The following is an 18704-nucleotide window of genomic DNA, read 5'->3' on the forward strand; positions in this document are numbered from 1 at the left end:
CTTGGCTCTATCCTGGGTTCATTGGGGTGCCTTGGTGGGGTCGAATGATGCCGGGTGCGGTGGCGGTCTCTTGATGCGCGAGTGTGACTTTCAAAGCGGTTAGTATGGTGGCGGTCTCTTGATGTGCGGGCTGCTCTACCTGCGGTGATGGATGTCGGCGGGGAACAGGATGCTCAGTAGGGATTGATGCTTACAGCTGGTTTTTGGTGGTGGTTTATCTGGTATTGGCTTCGGTTCTTCTAATACTATTTTCGGTAAATCATTTCTAAAGGTGGTGTATGATGCTGAAATTCTTGATTTTCGTTGTTTGTTTCATTGGAGCTTGTAGGTGTTATATCGGGGGTATCATATAGTCCTGGTTTATTAGCTGTAGTTTTCTGTATATCTGGTGGCGGGTTGTTGGGTGTTGGGTTCTGTGTTTTTTGGTGATTTGATCTGGACGCATGCTCTAATGTGTAGTTTGTACTTATTTGATGAGGTGGCGGTTTGTAATTTCTATTATAATTATTCTGAGTGTAATCATTATTTGTGTTAAATCGATCACGGCCATAATAATAATTTCTTTCATAGGTTTGCTGTGGATAATGGTTTGTTTGACGATTCTGAAAACTTCTATTATTCCAGCTGTTATTTTGATTATGATTATAGCGGCGTTTAAATTGAGGGGTAGATCGTGAGCAATCATATGGTACTGATTCATAATTTTGGCTGTTATACTGATTAAATTTTGAGTTATGTTGATTTTGTGCGTATCTCTGGTCTGAACGGTGGTTTGATATTGCCATCACAGACTGTATGCCATATAAATGATTTATCAGCTGCTTGCAATCAGTAATGGGTTGTGTGGCGAGTGCCATTCTAACTTGATACGGTAGCTTCTTTAAAATAATACTTGCTAATGCCGATTCATTAATGGGCTCGCTCAATTGAGAATTTTTAAACTGTAGGGCAGTGACGAAAGTGGTACATGCACCGTCTAAGTTAGGGTTGAAATCGCATGATATAATGTCCGCTAGCACGTCCAACTGTTTACTTCTGCTCCAATACTGTTCCAGGAAGACAGCTACAAACTCATCCAATGATGTAAATTCATGGGCTCTACTCCGAAAGAACATCAGGGGTCGCCAATCAATAAACTAGTCAAACGAAGACGCCAAAAATTCCAAGAGGTGGGTGTTAATGATTGAACTAGTTTTATCTGATCTATAAATTCTTTAGGTTGGAGATAGCGGTCTGTATTGTCAAAACGGCCTAATTCATTGAAACTGTGTAGTGAATCAAACGTTGCTATGGGAATAGGCTCTATATTCTCGTGCGGAAATTGATGTATTTGATTTTCAAGTTGTATTAACTTCTCTTGGGCCTGTTTCCAATGACTAGAAGCTTCTGTTTCATTATCTACTACTTCGGCATTAATTCAGATGAAAATAATTGCTGTTCTCCAACGGCTGTCTCCAATGAATTAAGTTGTACTATGTTTTGATTTATATCAGAATTTGGGTGAGCTATTTCATGAATTTGCGAAGTGTTTTGTGCTGGTAGGTTATCTATTCTTTCGTTAACTCACAAGTGACAGTATCTATTTTTGCTGTTAAATCGGTTGTAATTAGTTCTTGATTTTCAGCGGTAGATGCTGATATTGTGTCCGCAGTTTCCTTACCCGTTCTTACCGATGTATCCTTCAATGATTCCCGCATTTCCTTCATTTCCGCCTTCAAGTCCTTCATTACCATGGTCATTGTTTTTTCTAAACTATTAGAAAATGACTTGATCATCCCCTCTACTATAACCCTCTTATTGCTTCTTGGGAGACATTTAACGGTTTATTACTGTTCACAGGATTCTTGGCGGTGATTGAAGAGATCTGGGCGTTGGACTCCATCGCGCCCCCCTCAGCGTCGATCTCCGCTACTATCGCCGTCTGCAGTGTGTCTGCTACCTTACTTTGCGTGGACGAAAAGAGACTCATATTTTAAAAATGGATTAAGTGTCAAGTGTTTGTTAAAAAAGTGAAAGTTTTGGCCAACAAGGCATTAATAAGGACACAAATGAGGATAGGCCTATGGACATTACAAGCCAGGTAACCTATTTATTACTTAAGCTCTTATAATATAATAATACTATTCATTGATTTCTGACTAGCAGTTTAGGCCCATAAAATATAATAGCTCTCTCTATAAAATATATTTTTTACAGTAATAATATAAAATTTTCTTTAAAACATATAATTTCTTTTTATTTAAAGCTATTGATTCCCCAAAAAGTAATACAAATTTCCCTTCGCCAGTTTTCCTCAAAACTCGTATAAGTTATCTATAATTTTCAATATGGTTATTGACTTAATTTCAAATAATTATTCAATGAGCTTGGCTCTCATCATCAGTCCCACGTTGGTACGACATGTCTTTGTGCCGTATCCGTGGCCTATCACGTTGGGCGACATGTCTTTGTGTCACGTTATTCTTTATATTTAATAACGATTAGCCTCCTGCTTGGCATCAGTCGGTAAAGCATGAGATTTGATATAATTAGGTCGTGGTTTTCTAATAGTATTCAGTCTTAAAAAATCTTGATAGGCCTAGATATGGGCCTCTCCTATAACTCTTGTAATTCAATAAATAATAAATATATATATAAATATGATACTTATACTATAGTGTTGAGGAATAAAAAATAAATTGCACACCATGAATGTTCATACATATATTACACAAATAATGCAAAGATCATCGAGGCAAAAAATATATATAGAGCGATAAAAAATATAATATAAAAATAGAACAATATTTGAAATCAATAAAAATATCACAGGCTAAACTTTATATTCTAGATTTGTGGCACGAATCATTACCATGTGCCTTTATCTTAAAATCATATGCATTCTTTTGCATGTAGCTGCGATATGCACTTGCTAATACTTGTCGACTTGGATAATTCAATCAAAAAATGTGTGCTCTAAGATCAGCTTGATAAATTAGCCACTAATAATCCAAATATATATATATATTAAAATCTCTAGTATTTAGTAGATTTATTTGTATCGAATATATATTTTTATCTCAGGGTGCAAGATTCGGCACCTGACGGAATAGGTAGAGCCATTCATCTAGTGAATTAGAACTATGATAAATTATCGCAAATTGTATTGCAAAAAATTAAATATTGTATGCATACGTTTGATAGCCTAGATTTCGTACTTCTTTGATTAAATAGAAATTTCTAAAAATATTGATCTATATATTTTTCTTTCAATTAAATACCTTTAATACTAATTTTTACTTGCGCAAGTATTACTCTTATTAATTTCTCAATTTATAATAACCCTTTCGGCGAGCTAGCTTTGATCATCAGATTAATTCGAAGCACTAGGGCGCCCATCACTAAATTCAAATTTTAATCACTCACGTGTCGAAAATCTTCTTGTAAGCCGCCGATGTCGATCCAACTCCATGTGGTCCGGGAATATGGTAGCCGGAATCGTCTCCTCCAAGGGGTTATAAATTTAATTAAAAATGAAAATGACTTCTGCTTCACAATAGCATCACGAAGTCTTTTAAGAAATTTAATAATTTACTTTAACTTTAAATTTTTACAAAATTATTAATAAGGTACTTCGCTCTAAAATATTTGGGGTCCTCTTATGGTGGCATCTGGCTGGCGAGTGCTGGTTCTTCCTTCTCAAGTTTTACAGATCCTCTTTCCGACTTTCAAATTAGCATAAAATTTAAATATCCCAATCCTCCGCCATTAAATTCAAATAGATCTTACAAAAAATGCCAAAATATTGCTTAGATTATATGATTAATAATTTCTTTGCATTCGAGCCATATTGATAACATAGATTACACAAATTTTTACACAAAATCTAGTACATTTATATAAATATATATAAATATTTTTGAATTGGCCTACAGTTGCCGCCTATTAACTGCCGTTTTACTATTGGTGCATGCAAATTTTATTCGGTATTCATGCGCCTGGTAACTCTTATTTCCTGAATACATTAAATTATTTTTATTTGGTTTTTTATTTATGCTCTTTGCATGCTAGTTAATCTTCTGTACATGCATCTGTACATTCTTGTGTTTGTGTACACAAATATGATTTGTGTTTGATGTGATATAGTAAGTGTGTAGGTATGATCAGCTTGTGATCGCATTGTGTGGTTGTACCGATAGTATCGGTTGTGGAAATTCATTAATAATAGAAGTTCGATTTTTGCAAGTGTTCATGCTATTATGTTAATAATATTCGTATATTAATACGAATAATGTTAATAATATTCGTATGTTAATTTACTCGTATTATCATAAGAGTAATTTCTCCTGTGAAGTAATAAGAAATATGCATCGATCAATGCTTATTTTCTAAAATTGTGAGTTCAATGCTCAAATTTCAGGGTTCGAGATGAGCTGAGGTCTCGTTGATTGGTATTTTAGTATAAATGTATGTAATGTTCAGTGCTCCTCCAATTAGAAATATATTTTTCCGCGTGTTACTTTTATTACAGTAACAATAGGTATTACTGTTATAAACATTATAGGTTAGAACTTTTCTGAATAGCGATTCTGATTGTCGAATTGAGAGATTGTGGTTAGATACAGTTCATTGTCCTCATTGGAAGAACGGAAACAATAACTTTTTTCAACTTTAATAACGGGAGTTCATTCGACAGTGTGCATGAAATCAGTCCGCGAAAGTTGTGATGTGGTATATCATGTTCCATTGTGAGTCTCTGTTTCAAGTTCAAAGGACTCGTGCTTTTTGTGGTTACCTTGAGATGATGAGCTTCAGTGGTCAGCGTGACTCAACAAAAACAAATTGAATGGATTATCATTGAGAAAAAACTCAATAATAGTTTTTTTCCTTTCAACTCATTCGTAATTTAATTATCGGATGCTGCAGTAAGTATTGTTATTAGAAAATATTGCGTGAATGTATAATAGGCCTATTTTTGAAATTTTTATCTTCTTGGGAATTGATCAAACCTTCATTAAAATCTGCTTAAAGTTTTCTTGATTCTCCTTAGAAATCTGTTTGAAAGCTTCTCAAGATCGGATTGGTTGAGCCAATGAATTATTCTAAAACCCTCATACAAATGTATTCAACCTTCTTATGTTCGAATTACATTTAATGTTTCCTTTTCACTATAGAATAATCTATACTTGGATCTTGAAACTAAACTTTAATAAATTTTATTGAATCAACCCATCTTTTCAAAGTACTCTATTGTGTTTGTGCGTTGTGCGTGGGTTTCTGGGTAGGTGAAATGATGCTTTATAAGTTTATTAGACCTACCACAGTAAACTCTGAGACAAAAACTTCCAATTAAATTCTCTTTGAACTAAATTGCGATCTTCTCAACCAATACTCGATTGTATACTAAACTTTCAAAACAACGGCTCAAAAAAACTATAATGTCTATCTAAATTGAAATTTTGATTCAATTATGAGGATGATTGATTGTTCAACGATTGATTACTTTTTTAAATAGATTTATTGGAAGAGAAAGAAAAAGGAGAATCATGAGAGAAGAAAGAGTGTGAGGAAGAATGAGAGAGAGAATGAGATGTAGATGAAGACACAGTGCTGATGCTCCAATATGCTATTGTTAATAGTTGGCTTTGAGATTTTCATCAAGATAAATTAACATTAACATTCTTCCTGCTAAGAGCCATTAGATGTCTCTAATGAGATTAACTTTAAAGTGTGTGTAATCTTATGAATATCATCAATGCTGACAGTAACTCTTACTATAGGCCTATTGCAATTCAATCAACAGGATGAACTTGATAATGATGTAGCCTACTATACTTTTCTTATGTCAAATTGTGTCAACTCGGATTCAAAAACTTTCTTGCAAATATGACTCGTGATCATCAACAACTGAATATCAATAATATATAATTATACCTTCCATTTCATAGCGATTGATCAAAGATGAATTATAATTTGCGTTCATGCAGCTTGCTATTTATCTGTATGCTCTTATCAGTATTATCTATGATCTTTGCTGAAGAATCTTCAGAGATGCATTTTCCGTTGGAGATTGATACTATCCAGTGGTCAAGTTGATTACTCTATGCCACATGAATAAAATTGCCTTTATCATCATCTATATTGAAGGCTCCTCAAGAGGTCATCAACTTCAATAAGAGAGCTTTAAACACTGAATGAAGGCTGATGTATCTCGTTACCAAGAGTTGTTTCACGGCTGCGAAGATACATTAATTGATGTACGAATGATAGCCAGCATTTCAGTAAAAAGTAAGATTCACGTAAGCATGTCAGCATTAGTCGAATGTGCAACATTGATGTTATCATCTGAGAATAGCTGACACCTTGTAAAGAGAATATCACTGTAGTAGACTTTATAGTTCCAGAATTTTCTACGCCAAATTGAAGTCAATGCCTTCTTGATAACTAATTGTTCCACGCGTAACTGTTACATGGCAAATAATTATTACACAGAGATGCGTGCTGCTTGAGTAATGGTGCTTAAAATGAAGGTGATGGAAAGAACATGGGAGAGGGGTGAGAGTGAAATAACAGGGAAATGAGAAAAAGAAGATGATGAAGGAAAATAAAAGAGAAAGAGGAAGAAAAAAGAGGAAGCAGAAGAAGAAAAAGAAAAAAAGAAGATGAGGAAAAAGGAGAAGAGGGATTAAAAGAAGGAGCGAAAGAAAGAGGAGAAGAAGAAGATGAGGAGAAAGGTTAGAAGAAGTGGAAAAGCATGAAGGAGAAGATGATGTAGGTCACATGCTATGAAACCGTAGCTAATAAAGAGGTAGGAATTCGTGTGTTTATTTGCATAATTAAAAACAAGGATAATGTTGATTGAATCTCTTGAGGGTCATTGAATTTGAGATCACCAAACATTTCTTCAACTCAGCGTATCCAATTTGTTCAACAATTTTTCAGTAATGTCAAGAGAAGATATTAATACCTTATCATTTCGTTTCTGGTGATGAATCTACAGATTGATTAATCGTTGAATATTGCATTCTTGATCTTAGTGAACAGTACAAAATAAGGTGTCTTTTGTTTTAGTAATTTATTATCCAACTCGTATACACAACATTTTCATGTGATTTTCACCATTCTAAGAGTGTAACTTATTTCGTAATAATGTAAGGTTCTAAGTCCTATGTAAAAACATCTTCACAGAATGAGAAGATGAACAAAAGATATCGTCAAAGAAAAGCACTTCATAATTTACAAACGTGGACTATTTTCGCTCCTGAGATGAATACACGGAAACTGTTCATATTATTTTTAAATTGTTAGTTCTCAGTCGTATAAACAGTGGCGTAACTGTGAGTGTCACATTGTTGCTGGTGCAGAACACAGTCAATCTGAGCTCAGCATTATCTAATCATGTATAACTTCCAATTACATATTACAGAATTCAATTGAAGATCTTATTTTGATTTCATCCCTAAACTCAAGTAAAAACCAATATTTATTTTGTATATGTGTGGTTGATCTATTGAACTTGTATTTGAGCTTTCAATGGAGAACCTAATTTTTGAACATGCTGTTGAGCATGTCAATACATACTATGAATTCATCAATGAAGCAAGTTAAAACATAGTACGAATTCATTTCACAATATACTGTGAACTGATATTCATTGTATTTTCAATTTGTTCTGAACGGTTCAATACTCATATACATTATACTAATCTACCTACTTGAAAATTGAGGCTCCTCTGCAGAAAAGTAGTACCATGTAAGAATGCGTCTGATATTCTTTCTCATCATGAGATAAATAATTAGAACCAGGCTGTTATAGCTCAACACATCAACCTATATTGTATAATTACGTAACCTATATTTTTTACGATTTCATTGTTTTCCTAAGAACATTATAGCTAATAGGTTCATGAAGTATGAGAACATGATACTCTTCTTCTCCTTCATGGTTAATTTCTGTTCAATCCAATAATTGATCTTGATTTCACTCAAGTTCATCCTTATATGGATATGTTGAACTGTGCTCCAATACATTTAGCTAGCTCTCATCCGGTCTTGGAAAAAAGGCAGTTTCAGAAAAATATATTTCTCTCTTTCAAAACATCCGACAAAAAGTTAAACGTTAAATAGCTCAATAATTGGTTCTATCAAAAATAAAATGAACGCTTGTTTCCAACCTAAGTAATGACGTATGCAGGTTCCTTCAGATCCTGTCAGTTTTTATGTTGCTGAGACCATATTAATCAGTACTTATTATCCTTATTCACACTATTATCAACCACTTTCAAATCAGGACCACTTCCACTTATAGAACAGTAAAATCTTGTTTTCTAGTTTAAGCCAAATTTGTTGACATTTTCATTAGTTTTTTAGAAAAAAGAAAACAAAACTAAAACTATAGTACCGTACTTAAAGTCTTCAATAGAAAAATAATTTTATAGCTAAGTTAAATACTAGGAATTAGGAACTATACGAGTTGATCCACTTTCATGTTTTTACATAAATTGATATTATATGATTAAAATATATTCCAGTCCTATTTCTTCAATTTGTAACCTTCACCTTTAGATTTTGTTGAATCAGTGAGTAGCTTTGAATATTATTTTTCGCATTATTTTTCTAAAAGATTCCTTTTCAATTTTTATAGCTTATTTTATTCAAATTTCCTTGTCGCATTGATTATTCATTAAACAGTGAATTCCTTCGGAGACTATGAAACAAAAATTATATCAAATAAAACGACTTGACATTAACACTTATTTATTTGAAATACTATGAAAAATGTATCGGTTATTGTAGACTGCACCGTTGTCAATGTTAAGTTAACTAGAATACTGAACATCGATGAGCCTATTATAGCCTGCAGTGAAAGGAGCCATATGATTGGTAGTTGACTGACCAATAAAGGTGGAAGGCTGTCATTGGACGAGACAACACACGCCCATATGCAATCGCCCATCCCCACCCATACTCAGTTTTAGTATATTTTCTGATCGTCATTAATTTATGAATTTTTTGTCAAATTTCCATGGTAGACTACTACTGTGTTCTGATATTATCTACTTTGTTCAATCAGTTCACAATAACTCTTCATCTTTGTTATGTAGGTGGTCTTCTAATTTTCTTAAAATCAATAAATCAAAAAATCAAAAAATCAAAAAATCAAAAAATCAAAAAATCAATTGTGTACTTCTAATTTATTAACTTCCAAGTTTTTTCAATTTCCTTTTTGAATTCTATATACCTTACATGGTGAACGGATCTCTCATTATTCATTTTGCATGCTTCCCTCATTTCTTGCAACCTCAATTTCTCGGCATTTTCCGGTTGAAGGGAATACTTGTCAAGTCTGCGTGGGCTTCTTATTATTTTCGCCAACTTATTCCACCAACTCCTTACATTCCCATCTTGTTTGTTTCTTTCTGAACTGTTTTTTTCTAGTTGAAGTTAACTGAGAAACCGGATCGAGAGTTTACTTAGGCTGTGTGAAAGCATTGAAAAGAAGTAGCAGCAACTCTTGGTTTGCTTCTCTTACTACGAAAAAGGAAGTTGCGTACTCTCGTACTCGAAGATCAGATGCCAGCTTGCATACAAATTGTCAAGTTGCCGCTTATTTACTCTAAAAAACCAACTAAACTCTCATTAAACTTGTTTCAGTTGTGGATTCCTTCGTGAATGTTTAGATTTTCTTCAGTTGTGAACTTATTTTCTTTCCAGTGGAAAGATAAGTGGTCTTGTAGTCTTGAACGCGGAGTTCAAAACACACTTGACAATTTTCAACCGACTGTTGTCTGAACTTCCCAAAATAGCATGTTTCTAACGTATAAAACGACTTTTTATTATTGTTGACAAAAATATTCTACGTAATATTGTCTTCCAAGTGAGTATTGGGAGTAGAGTTTCATCCATTTTTCCACTCATTCACAAATACTGCAAGTATTATAAGTGGGAGTCAACTTTATTAAAAATGGTACAATGAACTTAAGTTCGTTATTGGTTCAAAACAGTTTCAAATTTAATAGGTTTACTCGTTTACTCATGTTATACCATTGATGAGCAACACCTTATCATTTAATACTTTACTTTACTATTACAAGTGAGTAGGAACAGGTTAGTCTAATCCTTGTTTGTAAGAAGAAGACTTCACTATTACATACTCAATTATGTACTCTACTCTATTCACTTTCATATTTATAACAGTCTATTCACAATCTCTCATTATTTTTCCATAATACTATCATTCCCTTCTAAATTCATAATACAGTACACCTTAAATGTTGAGCAATTTCTATCATTATTTGAAATGCTGTTAATGAGGCAACTTCATCAATGATCTTCATGTGTAATGCCGCTACATATTCTTGTTTTAGAATCCCTCAATCAGTGATGTCTATTTTGGAAACCACATACCGTGCGTGTTAAAATTTCAGTTGGGGATATTGGTATCCTCTGGAATGAATGAGTCTCTCCTAAATGTAAACCTGTATTGGAAGAAAGTAGAATACAGGATGACCAATCCCATAATATTGAATACAGTTTTTTCAAATTCCAATCTTGAAACCTTTTTTTACATGACTTTGGAAATTATATAGTAGATGGAAATTACTTGTGGATAAAATATTGTATGAAAAAAGGCCAAGTTCTTACTTATCAACCGATTGAGGAATTGAGAAATTATTGACTGCTCCGCTAGACCTACGTTGATTATTAGTGCTCATACCCACCAAAACCACAAAGCTTTATCATTACGGATGGAAATGGTAGGAATATTTGATATTCCTTCATAAGTGAGATTGAATTTGAACTGTCAGCATGAGTTGAGTGGGAAGAATTGATGTTATCAATAAAGAATGCTGACAGTTGCAAAAAGTTTTATTCACTCAATTGATAGTCTGGGATGCGCTAATCGGATATCCTACAAATCGTAACTTATAATTTCGTCTAATAAAAAACCACAATCTCTATAATTATTCTTTGAAGAAACAGTGAACGAAGCTAATTTTCTCAGGTGAACATAATCATTTATTTAAATTAAAATCATGGAATTTTAATCACACGATTCGCATTTTCATCCCAAGGAATTTTTTAGCGTATAGATAATTATCAGCTATCTCAAGAAAGCAGAACGATTGAAATGTAAGATTTGAGTATATAAGTAATTCGTCACATAAATTATTCAAAATAACTTGTTCCCTTGGTATATTCTTTCCCACTGTTTGTGGGGGGAAAAATATGAATATTTCTGAACTCTCGTGTGATTCTGGAATTGAATTGGCCAATGTCATAATATGACAATCAATATTCATGCGAAACATATATATGCTCAGAGCGAGGAAATCAAAGTAGCAAAACTAGTTCCTATTGGTCAAATGATGTGTATAAAATACTGTCATTATGCCACAATTGAGCTACTTTTTATCAGTTGAAAATCGGATCTTGGTGAAAACTATCTCCAAATACGAGAAATAGACATTTTTGCCTTCGAGCAATGATGTTTTGAACATGATATCAGCGTGGAACGCGCCATTTCACCATTATTACCAAGTTTGAAAATAATAAGGTGGAAGAAAAGTCAGTACCAAGGTATTCAACCAGATATTTGAGGTGAAATGAAAGAGAATGTAGAACTCTGGAACTGTGGAAATATGTGGAACTGACAACATCTCTTTCATTTCACCTTAATATCGAGGAATTACAAAACATCTCTGTTTCTGTTGAATTTTTGAGTTCTAGTTTCTGAATACTTCAATATTATTGAGGTTAATATTATCTAGTGATGTAGAATGACACAGGACCCTTTTACCTATAAATGCATATAACTTGTGAGTTGTCAATCAATCTCATTATTCAAAGATCTGAATAATTTTCTTAAGAGTTCTAGATCAAACTCTTTGAACATATAATTAAAAGATTTTGCATTTATTCCATTTATCAAGTCTTTGCGAGTAATCAACCGATGGCTTATGTTGATTATCAATTATAAGTACTGAAAAATGTTGAATAATGAGAAACGATGCGCAATAGAAGAATAAACTCCAAAGAATATTCAAGATTTAAGAACAAGATCCTCATCTTGAAACAAACAGGTTTTCAAGCACCGGTAATAGATGGAGAAAAGAGGATACAAGCACATTTTGAAAGACTCTTCTTAATAATAATTATAGGATGGGTTTTATAGCTTCAAATGAAACATGATTATAAGCATACACCTCAACAACACTACTTGAACTTTGCTGTACATGGGCCGGCTTAGCATATATATTACTTGAAGGTTCTCTTCAATAATTTGTGTGCAGATTTGATAAGACTAATAATATAACAAGATTATTACTTCGTAATAATATTATAACGATAAAGGTTTTATGGCTTGAAATGAAACATGATTATAAGCATAGCCTACTGTTTAACAACACTCTATTTCTGATGTACAAGAGTTAGGGATACATTACTTGATGAAGATGCTTTTCAATAATATATGAGCAGAGGTAACTACCGATCTCAGATTTACATAGCTGTTGATAATTAGCATCCTTGGAGTTAGCGACAGAGGAATTACGGTACTTCCGTTCGGATGTTCCGCATCTTGGTGTACAATTAACTTAATATATTGTTTGTTTCTGATGAGGAAACTGAGAGAAAATGAACTTGTTTGGTATATGAGTATCCATATCTAAGAATGTGTACTTTTGTAATTATCATCTTCACCTTTCACCTACTTTCAACTGAACAATGACTTATTTCTCAACAATCTATTTGAAATACAGTACCTATGTGAAAGCTTCACAAAACGTTGTTAATGATTATTGACTAACTATACTAGGTGGAGCACAACTTCTTGAAGAAAACCAATACAATTTATTCTATGATAAAAGAAAAATCCATTCAAATTTTTAATAAAATTTTTGTATGGTTCCACCAATATCTCATTAGTGCTATTTGTGCTTTTCCTGTTGTACTTATCTATGTAATTTTTGATAAATGAATAATGATGTATTTATTCACATAATTATCATCCTCTCATTCCTTTCAATTGATGATGAAAGCAGCCTGAGAGAGAACTTGAAACAATGGAAAGAAGGCCTAGATGTTACACAAATATTCAATGTTTCCTGTGAATGTGCAAGAAAAGAACAATGTGTAATCAATTGGAATAATGTATTTGTGGAACACTTGCTCAGCTAGGAGAAGGAAGTAAACTCTTTTCAAGTGCATTCCTTAGTTAAGTTAGTTGAGCTCTTCACAAGACAGTGTTACACACCAATCATTTGTATAATTACTTCAATTTGAATAAGTTACTTCAATTAAAATTGTGAGCTCCAAGTAAACAATGGTATGTTGACGTGAAAGCTGACATAAATATGTCGTCTCCTATAGAAGAGAAAACTGAGGAGGAGAGAGAGAGTATGAATATTTTGATTGACAGCCCTGATATTTACGGTAGATTAATATAATCATAAATATATTAATTTTATGATTAGTGTAATTCCTCTGATAAAGTGATGAGCCCTATTATAGTAATTATAAGCCAACAGGTTGAAACTGTAGGTTGTTTACAATATCAAGTTTTTGCGGGGAAATATCGATTGAAGTTGGAGATTATTGACTTTCTGCTCCTCATTCCATTTCAATTGCTTTATTATATTAAAATTAATTATACTATTATTATTATTATTTTTGTTGTTATCTTCTCTCTTTTGCTGAGGATGATACTCACGCTCTAAGCTTGTGCGTGGGGGGAGAGGAATAATGAGGAATGAAAATGAAGAGGAGAGATGAGTGGGCTCCGAACCATCGGGAAGTGATTTTACAACTCATAACTGTTTTATCTGAGTATAGTTTGTCCTTTAACTCATATCATTGTATCATCTGTTACGGCTCTGGTTGACAGGAATATCTCTGCTACACACACAACTTATTACTGTATTATATTAATTTGAAAGATAGCGTTGTAATGTCAGTAAATATGGAACTGAAGACTACCCTCAGGCAATTTGTTTCTGTTAGCACCATCAGGCTTCTCTGAATGTTAGTTTGATAAATAATTGGCTGATGTCAAATTTTATTTGATGTTTCATGATATAGAAATGAGACATATTGAGTCGCTAGTGGTTGACCATGAAAAGTGTGGGAAATATTTCGAAGATATTTGACGGTAAACTACATGAAAATACACATGAAGTAACCTGATTAGCTGCGGAATTTGTTAACTTCATTCCAAATATGGCTCCATAACAGTGATCATGATTGAATATTTCTAGTAATGATCTACTTTATCATCCATTTTTTGAAATATTTGAATTGTTGACTTGGAGAATATGTGTAATAATATAATATGTAAAGAAGCTGGAAAGAATACTGATTCAACGTATCACTATATTTATATTTCAGACGTAGAGAAAATGTATAATTATATAAATTTGTAGAGAAGCTACATAAGATTTATGTGTTCTTATCATATTGTATATCTTCCACATGCTAGCTGCGAATCATCTCTTAATAGTACTGATAATAACCCAATAACATTCCACATTCTGGAATTGTTGTGCTTAGTAACTATAATTTAAAGTATATTAAAAACCGAACATATTGATCTTTGAATACAACGAAATGTTGAATTCTTATTGTAAATTGGTTCATAGATTGTTGATTGTATCAATGTTCAAGATGATCGATCATGACTCATCCTAGACATTTTTGATAACTTCTTGAAAGTAACAGATCTTTTTCTTGTGGATACTCATATCTAGATTCAAAATCCTATCAAAGCATTGTCAATTAGAAAGAAAAAAAAATCGGTAATAACAATTTATCTTAAATTATCTTCAAACAATGGAATAACTTTCTCGAGGGTTTGAAAACGAACAATAAACATGAAATCGTGGCACCTCAAATTATTTTGAGAAGAAAAGATGTTGATCTTCGGTTTCCAAGGAATGTTGAGCCACTGTTGTTTGTACGTTGAATTTGAATGTAGGATATAAATTGTTATCTACACAACACAAAAAGCAATATCATATTAGCATATATGTTTGTTAATTGTTTAGATGTTGTCTCGTCATGAGGTGAGACAAATGCAAGATGAAACGAAAGAAAAAACTATCTATTTTTGGTTTACTTACTTCGAAAGTCGCGTGCCTCAGGCGTGCAAGGACCTTGCCTCAGGAAGCATCTGATGAAATTCGTCAACATCCGATTGTTATCGAGCACCTTTTCGATATCGATGTACTCAAGTCGATAGAGCGCCTTACGTTCGGGGTCCTTTTCTTTGGGGGCGGCGTTGGCTGAAGGCGCCATAAGCACCACAAGCCAAGTGCAAATAAACAAACAGGAGACTAACAGCTGCTGAGACTTCATCCTGCTTCTTGCTAGCTTGCACCAACACACACAACTCACGATTAGTCGGAAGCGGCGTGTGCGGCGCGCTTTTATTGGCGGGAAGTGTGATCAGCTGATCAGCTGAATGCTGAGGAAGAGATCAGCTGTTGCTGAGCCTTGCGCGCGGACGCCCAGTCAGGGAGGGACTGCTGACTTTTGATGATCAGCACTGCTGAACTAGACTAGATGCTCTCCCTACCCTCTCGGTCAGTACCCCCTCCAGTCCACCCACACCCTCTCACTCACCTTGCCCTTGTCTGCTCTTCTGTAACACTTCAATAATTGAGTTTTTATGTAAGATACTTGAACTTGAGCTTGAGAATAATTTCTCTACGGATTTGCTAGTTCTGATTCTTATGTGTGAGTTACTTGATAGTAGTTACACTGCAGATTTTTTCCATATTGATTCTTTTCAAACTAGTAAATCTAATTCAATCTTCAATCTGATTGAGATACTTCAATAGTTGAATATTTCTTGTGAAGTACTTGAAAGTAATTTCACTGAAGAAGTTCACTGACTTGGTTCATCTCAATCGAATCTGATTTAATTTTCAATCTAATCAAAACACTTTAATGATTGAAGGTTTTGTGTAGATTACTTCTGAACATCACCATGATTCGCTGCTATTGTTTCTCTTTAATCTGATCAGTAATTAGTTACTCTTTTACAACAATACAGTTATAATTAATGTGTAAGTACTGATCTGTTGTGGCAGTAAAATTAGTGATTATCTTGATCATATAGAACATTGAGTCAAGATCGGCTCAAGAGGAAATTGAATAGTTTTCAAATTTGTTTGTGTAAATCACTAGATAAACTATTAAGTCTAATGCACCAAATATATTACCATAGCCTCCTCTAATACATTATTATCTGTATTAGAGGTGGCTATGATGATACTGTAACAAGCTCTTTCTAATAATTAATAGTGCTGTGTTAGTACAATAATTTTCCTTCAGATGTTTAACGTATTCAAAGTTATTGATAAGGCAGTAACAATCAGCATTTAAACTTTTTTCAAACCATAGTTCTCCGGTAAAATTATTTCATTGCAGATTCACTGTTTTCTTCAGGCTATCACGTCCAAGTAAAATAATCTCCATTCAATTATATCATTAACTCATCTTTATCCCAGATCTATCTCAATAAAATTATCGCATGAATATGAAATTATACGTTCTCCTAGCGAATTTTTCTCTTGATTAAGCTTTTCTTAGGAGTATATTGATGCTATCAAATAATATTGTTAAATTTTCCGTCATGAATTTTCAAATATGATTGATTAGATGATTATTTAGAGTAGTTAGTAGAATGGCTATTGTATTGATTACATGAGATAATCTCTGGCAGTGATTGAAGAATCCTTATTCTTTCTTCTCCTATCATCTATAAAAGGAGAATCATATTGAAAAATACAATATTCTCTGCAAAAATAATGCTTCAGAAATCCATTCAGTGTCAAAATTAAAATTTTATTGGATTTATCATCAAAGAAATGACCAAATCATTCCTATACTATTAAACGAGCAACTTCTGTTCATATGTTTGTATTTTACCAGATCTCGAAAACGGCTCTAACAATTCTCACGAAATTCAGAACATAGTAGGTTTATAATATAAAAATTCGATTACTCTAGGTCTCATCCCTGGGAAAACTCGCTGAAGGACATTAAAATGATAATTATTATTCATCCTTGGAAAAACAGCTGATGATAATTATTTTGTCGTCTGTTGATGATGGAAGTGAGTGAGCGAGTTCATGTGTGTGGGACTGTGTCAAAATTATGACTCAGCTGTTGAACGTTCGTAATCATTCAATCAGGTACTTAGTGCCGGTTGCAAAAAACCGGGTTATTTTTAATCCTGATTAATTCCAGTGAAACTATCTTTTTGAAATGGTCTTCTATGATTTGGTTCACGTGAAATTATTCAGGATTAAAATTTTACCGGCTTTTGGGCAACCGGGCCTCCGTGAGGGAAATTTTTGCATTCCTCTGGGAATTAATCTCAATTCACTGTGATTAGATAGAACATTTCTGTATGAACTAGGCATATTATTATAATTTCTTCTCTCGTAATAAATTGTTCATGCTTTGTACTCCAGAGCGAAGCTCGGTCCCCGATATTGATTTTAAATCATAGTAAAATAAGGAAGACTGCACTGCTTCATCCCGGAAAGTGATGAAAATTGAGATCGATTATCACATTCATGACTAATATAATATTATTGGAACGATCAGAATTATCTGACTTCGACTAATATGCCTTAATTTTCAGATAGTTATTACAAAAAAATGTCAATGAGTGAACTTTCATTAGTCTTATCCACTCAAGCATTATTTATTATCTATTTATATATTCTAGTGAGAAGATCGAATCCCCTCCAGGATTTTATAGAATACTGAATATAATTTTAATGTAAGTTCACGGCTTTGATCTTGAATTATACACACTTTTAATCTTCAGTGGCACCCAGTTAGAGTGTAATCACCATTTAACTTCCGATCAAAAGTTGATCCATTATAAAAATGACCCTGAACAAAGATAACAAGCCTACTCAAATATAATAGCAACCATGATTGTTATTTGAAAATCGTGTGTAATCCATCTTACATCATAAGTTCTATTTTTTCTTTTATTAAAGTTATATAACCTGGATAGTTTTATACATTTTCATAAGTAATTCTCGTGTAGTTATGTTTTTAAGTGCATGGTGTGGTTGGGAGTGGAGTGCTCAAATGATAGACTTCCAGTATTTGAAAATAGAAACCCATTTGCAGCTGGCATTTAGAAACGTATATATGTGGATATTACTTGATTCATACGCAATTCGTTATCGAGATAACTGAATTGAACAGGATCCTGTTCTATTATTTCCCACAAAGTAGCTCTAGTAGGCTATTCTTGTAGATTAAGTGCGACTATTGAAGGTAAATTGAGTGAACCAGTCCATATTTGTAGTAAATAGATCTTTTCAACTGTGAACATCAAAATTAATTTTGAAATGGAATAGAATATGGTACTTGATGAACCTTGTTTCCCCTGATCATTGGATTTGTTAAATACAGTTAATCTCGAGGAATTTCTTCACATTGCAATTATTAAAACTCTCACTACAGTCACAATCTTATAATTCAAAACTTCAATCAATTACGAATTTCACAAGAGACTTTTTACTCTAGTTATCACTCGAATCTCAATATACTATTAAAATAATACTCATTTGAATTTGTGTGTTTGCAAAGAAGTGGAAAATAAACAAGAAAAATGGAGAGATATGATTTCAAGGAGGATATCTATAAGGATATCCAGTTTTCCAATCCTTGAACTATTCGACCTTCAAACTTTGTAA

At 33.2% G+C, this 18704-nt stretch overlaps 1 protein-coding gene across 1 annotated transcript in view; it reads right to left on the reverse strand.

Moving 5' to 3' along the window:
- The window catches only part of LOC111050827 (ejaculatory bulb-specific protein 3), a 37300-nt gene extending 21797 nt beyond the window's left edge, over positions 1 to 15503 (reverse strand). The window contains exon 1 of the mRNA XM_022337187.2: positions 15096 to 15503. Within this exon, the coding sequence (XP_022192879.1) occupies positions 15096 to 15330 (235 nt within the window). The 5' untranslated portion in view covers positions 15331 to 15503. The remainder of the gene's footprint in view (positions 1 to 15095) is intronic.
- Between the last annotated feature and the right edge of the window lie 3201 nt (positions 15504 to 18704).

The sequence above is a fragment of the Nilaparvata lugens genome, chromosome 2 (assembly GCF_014356525.2).
Source record: "Nilaparvata lugens isolate BPH chromosome 2, ASM1435652v1, whole genome shotgun sequence".
Classification (NCBI taxonomy): Eukaryota; Metazoa; Arthropoda; class Insecta; order Hemiptera; family Delphacidae; genus Nilaparvata; species Nilaparvata lugens.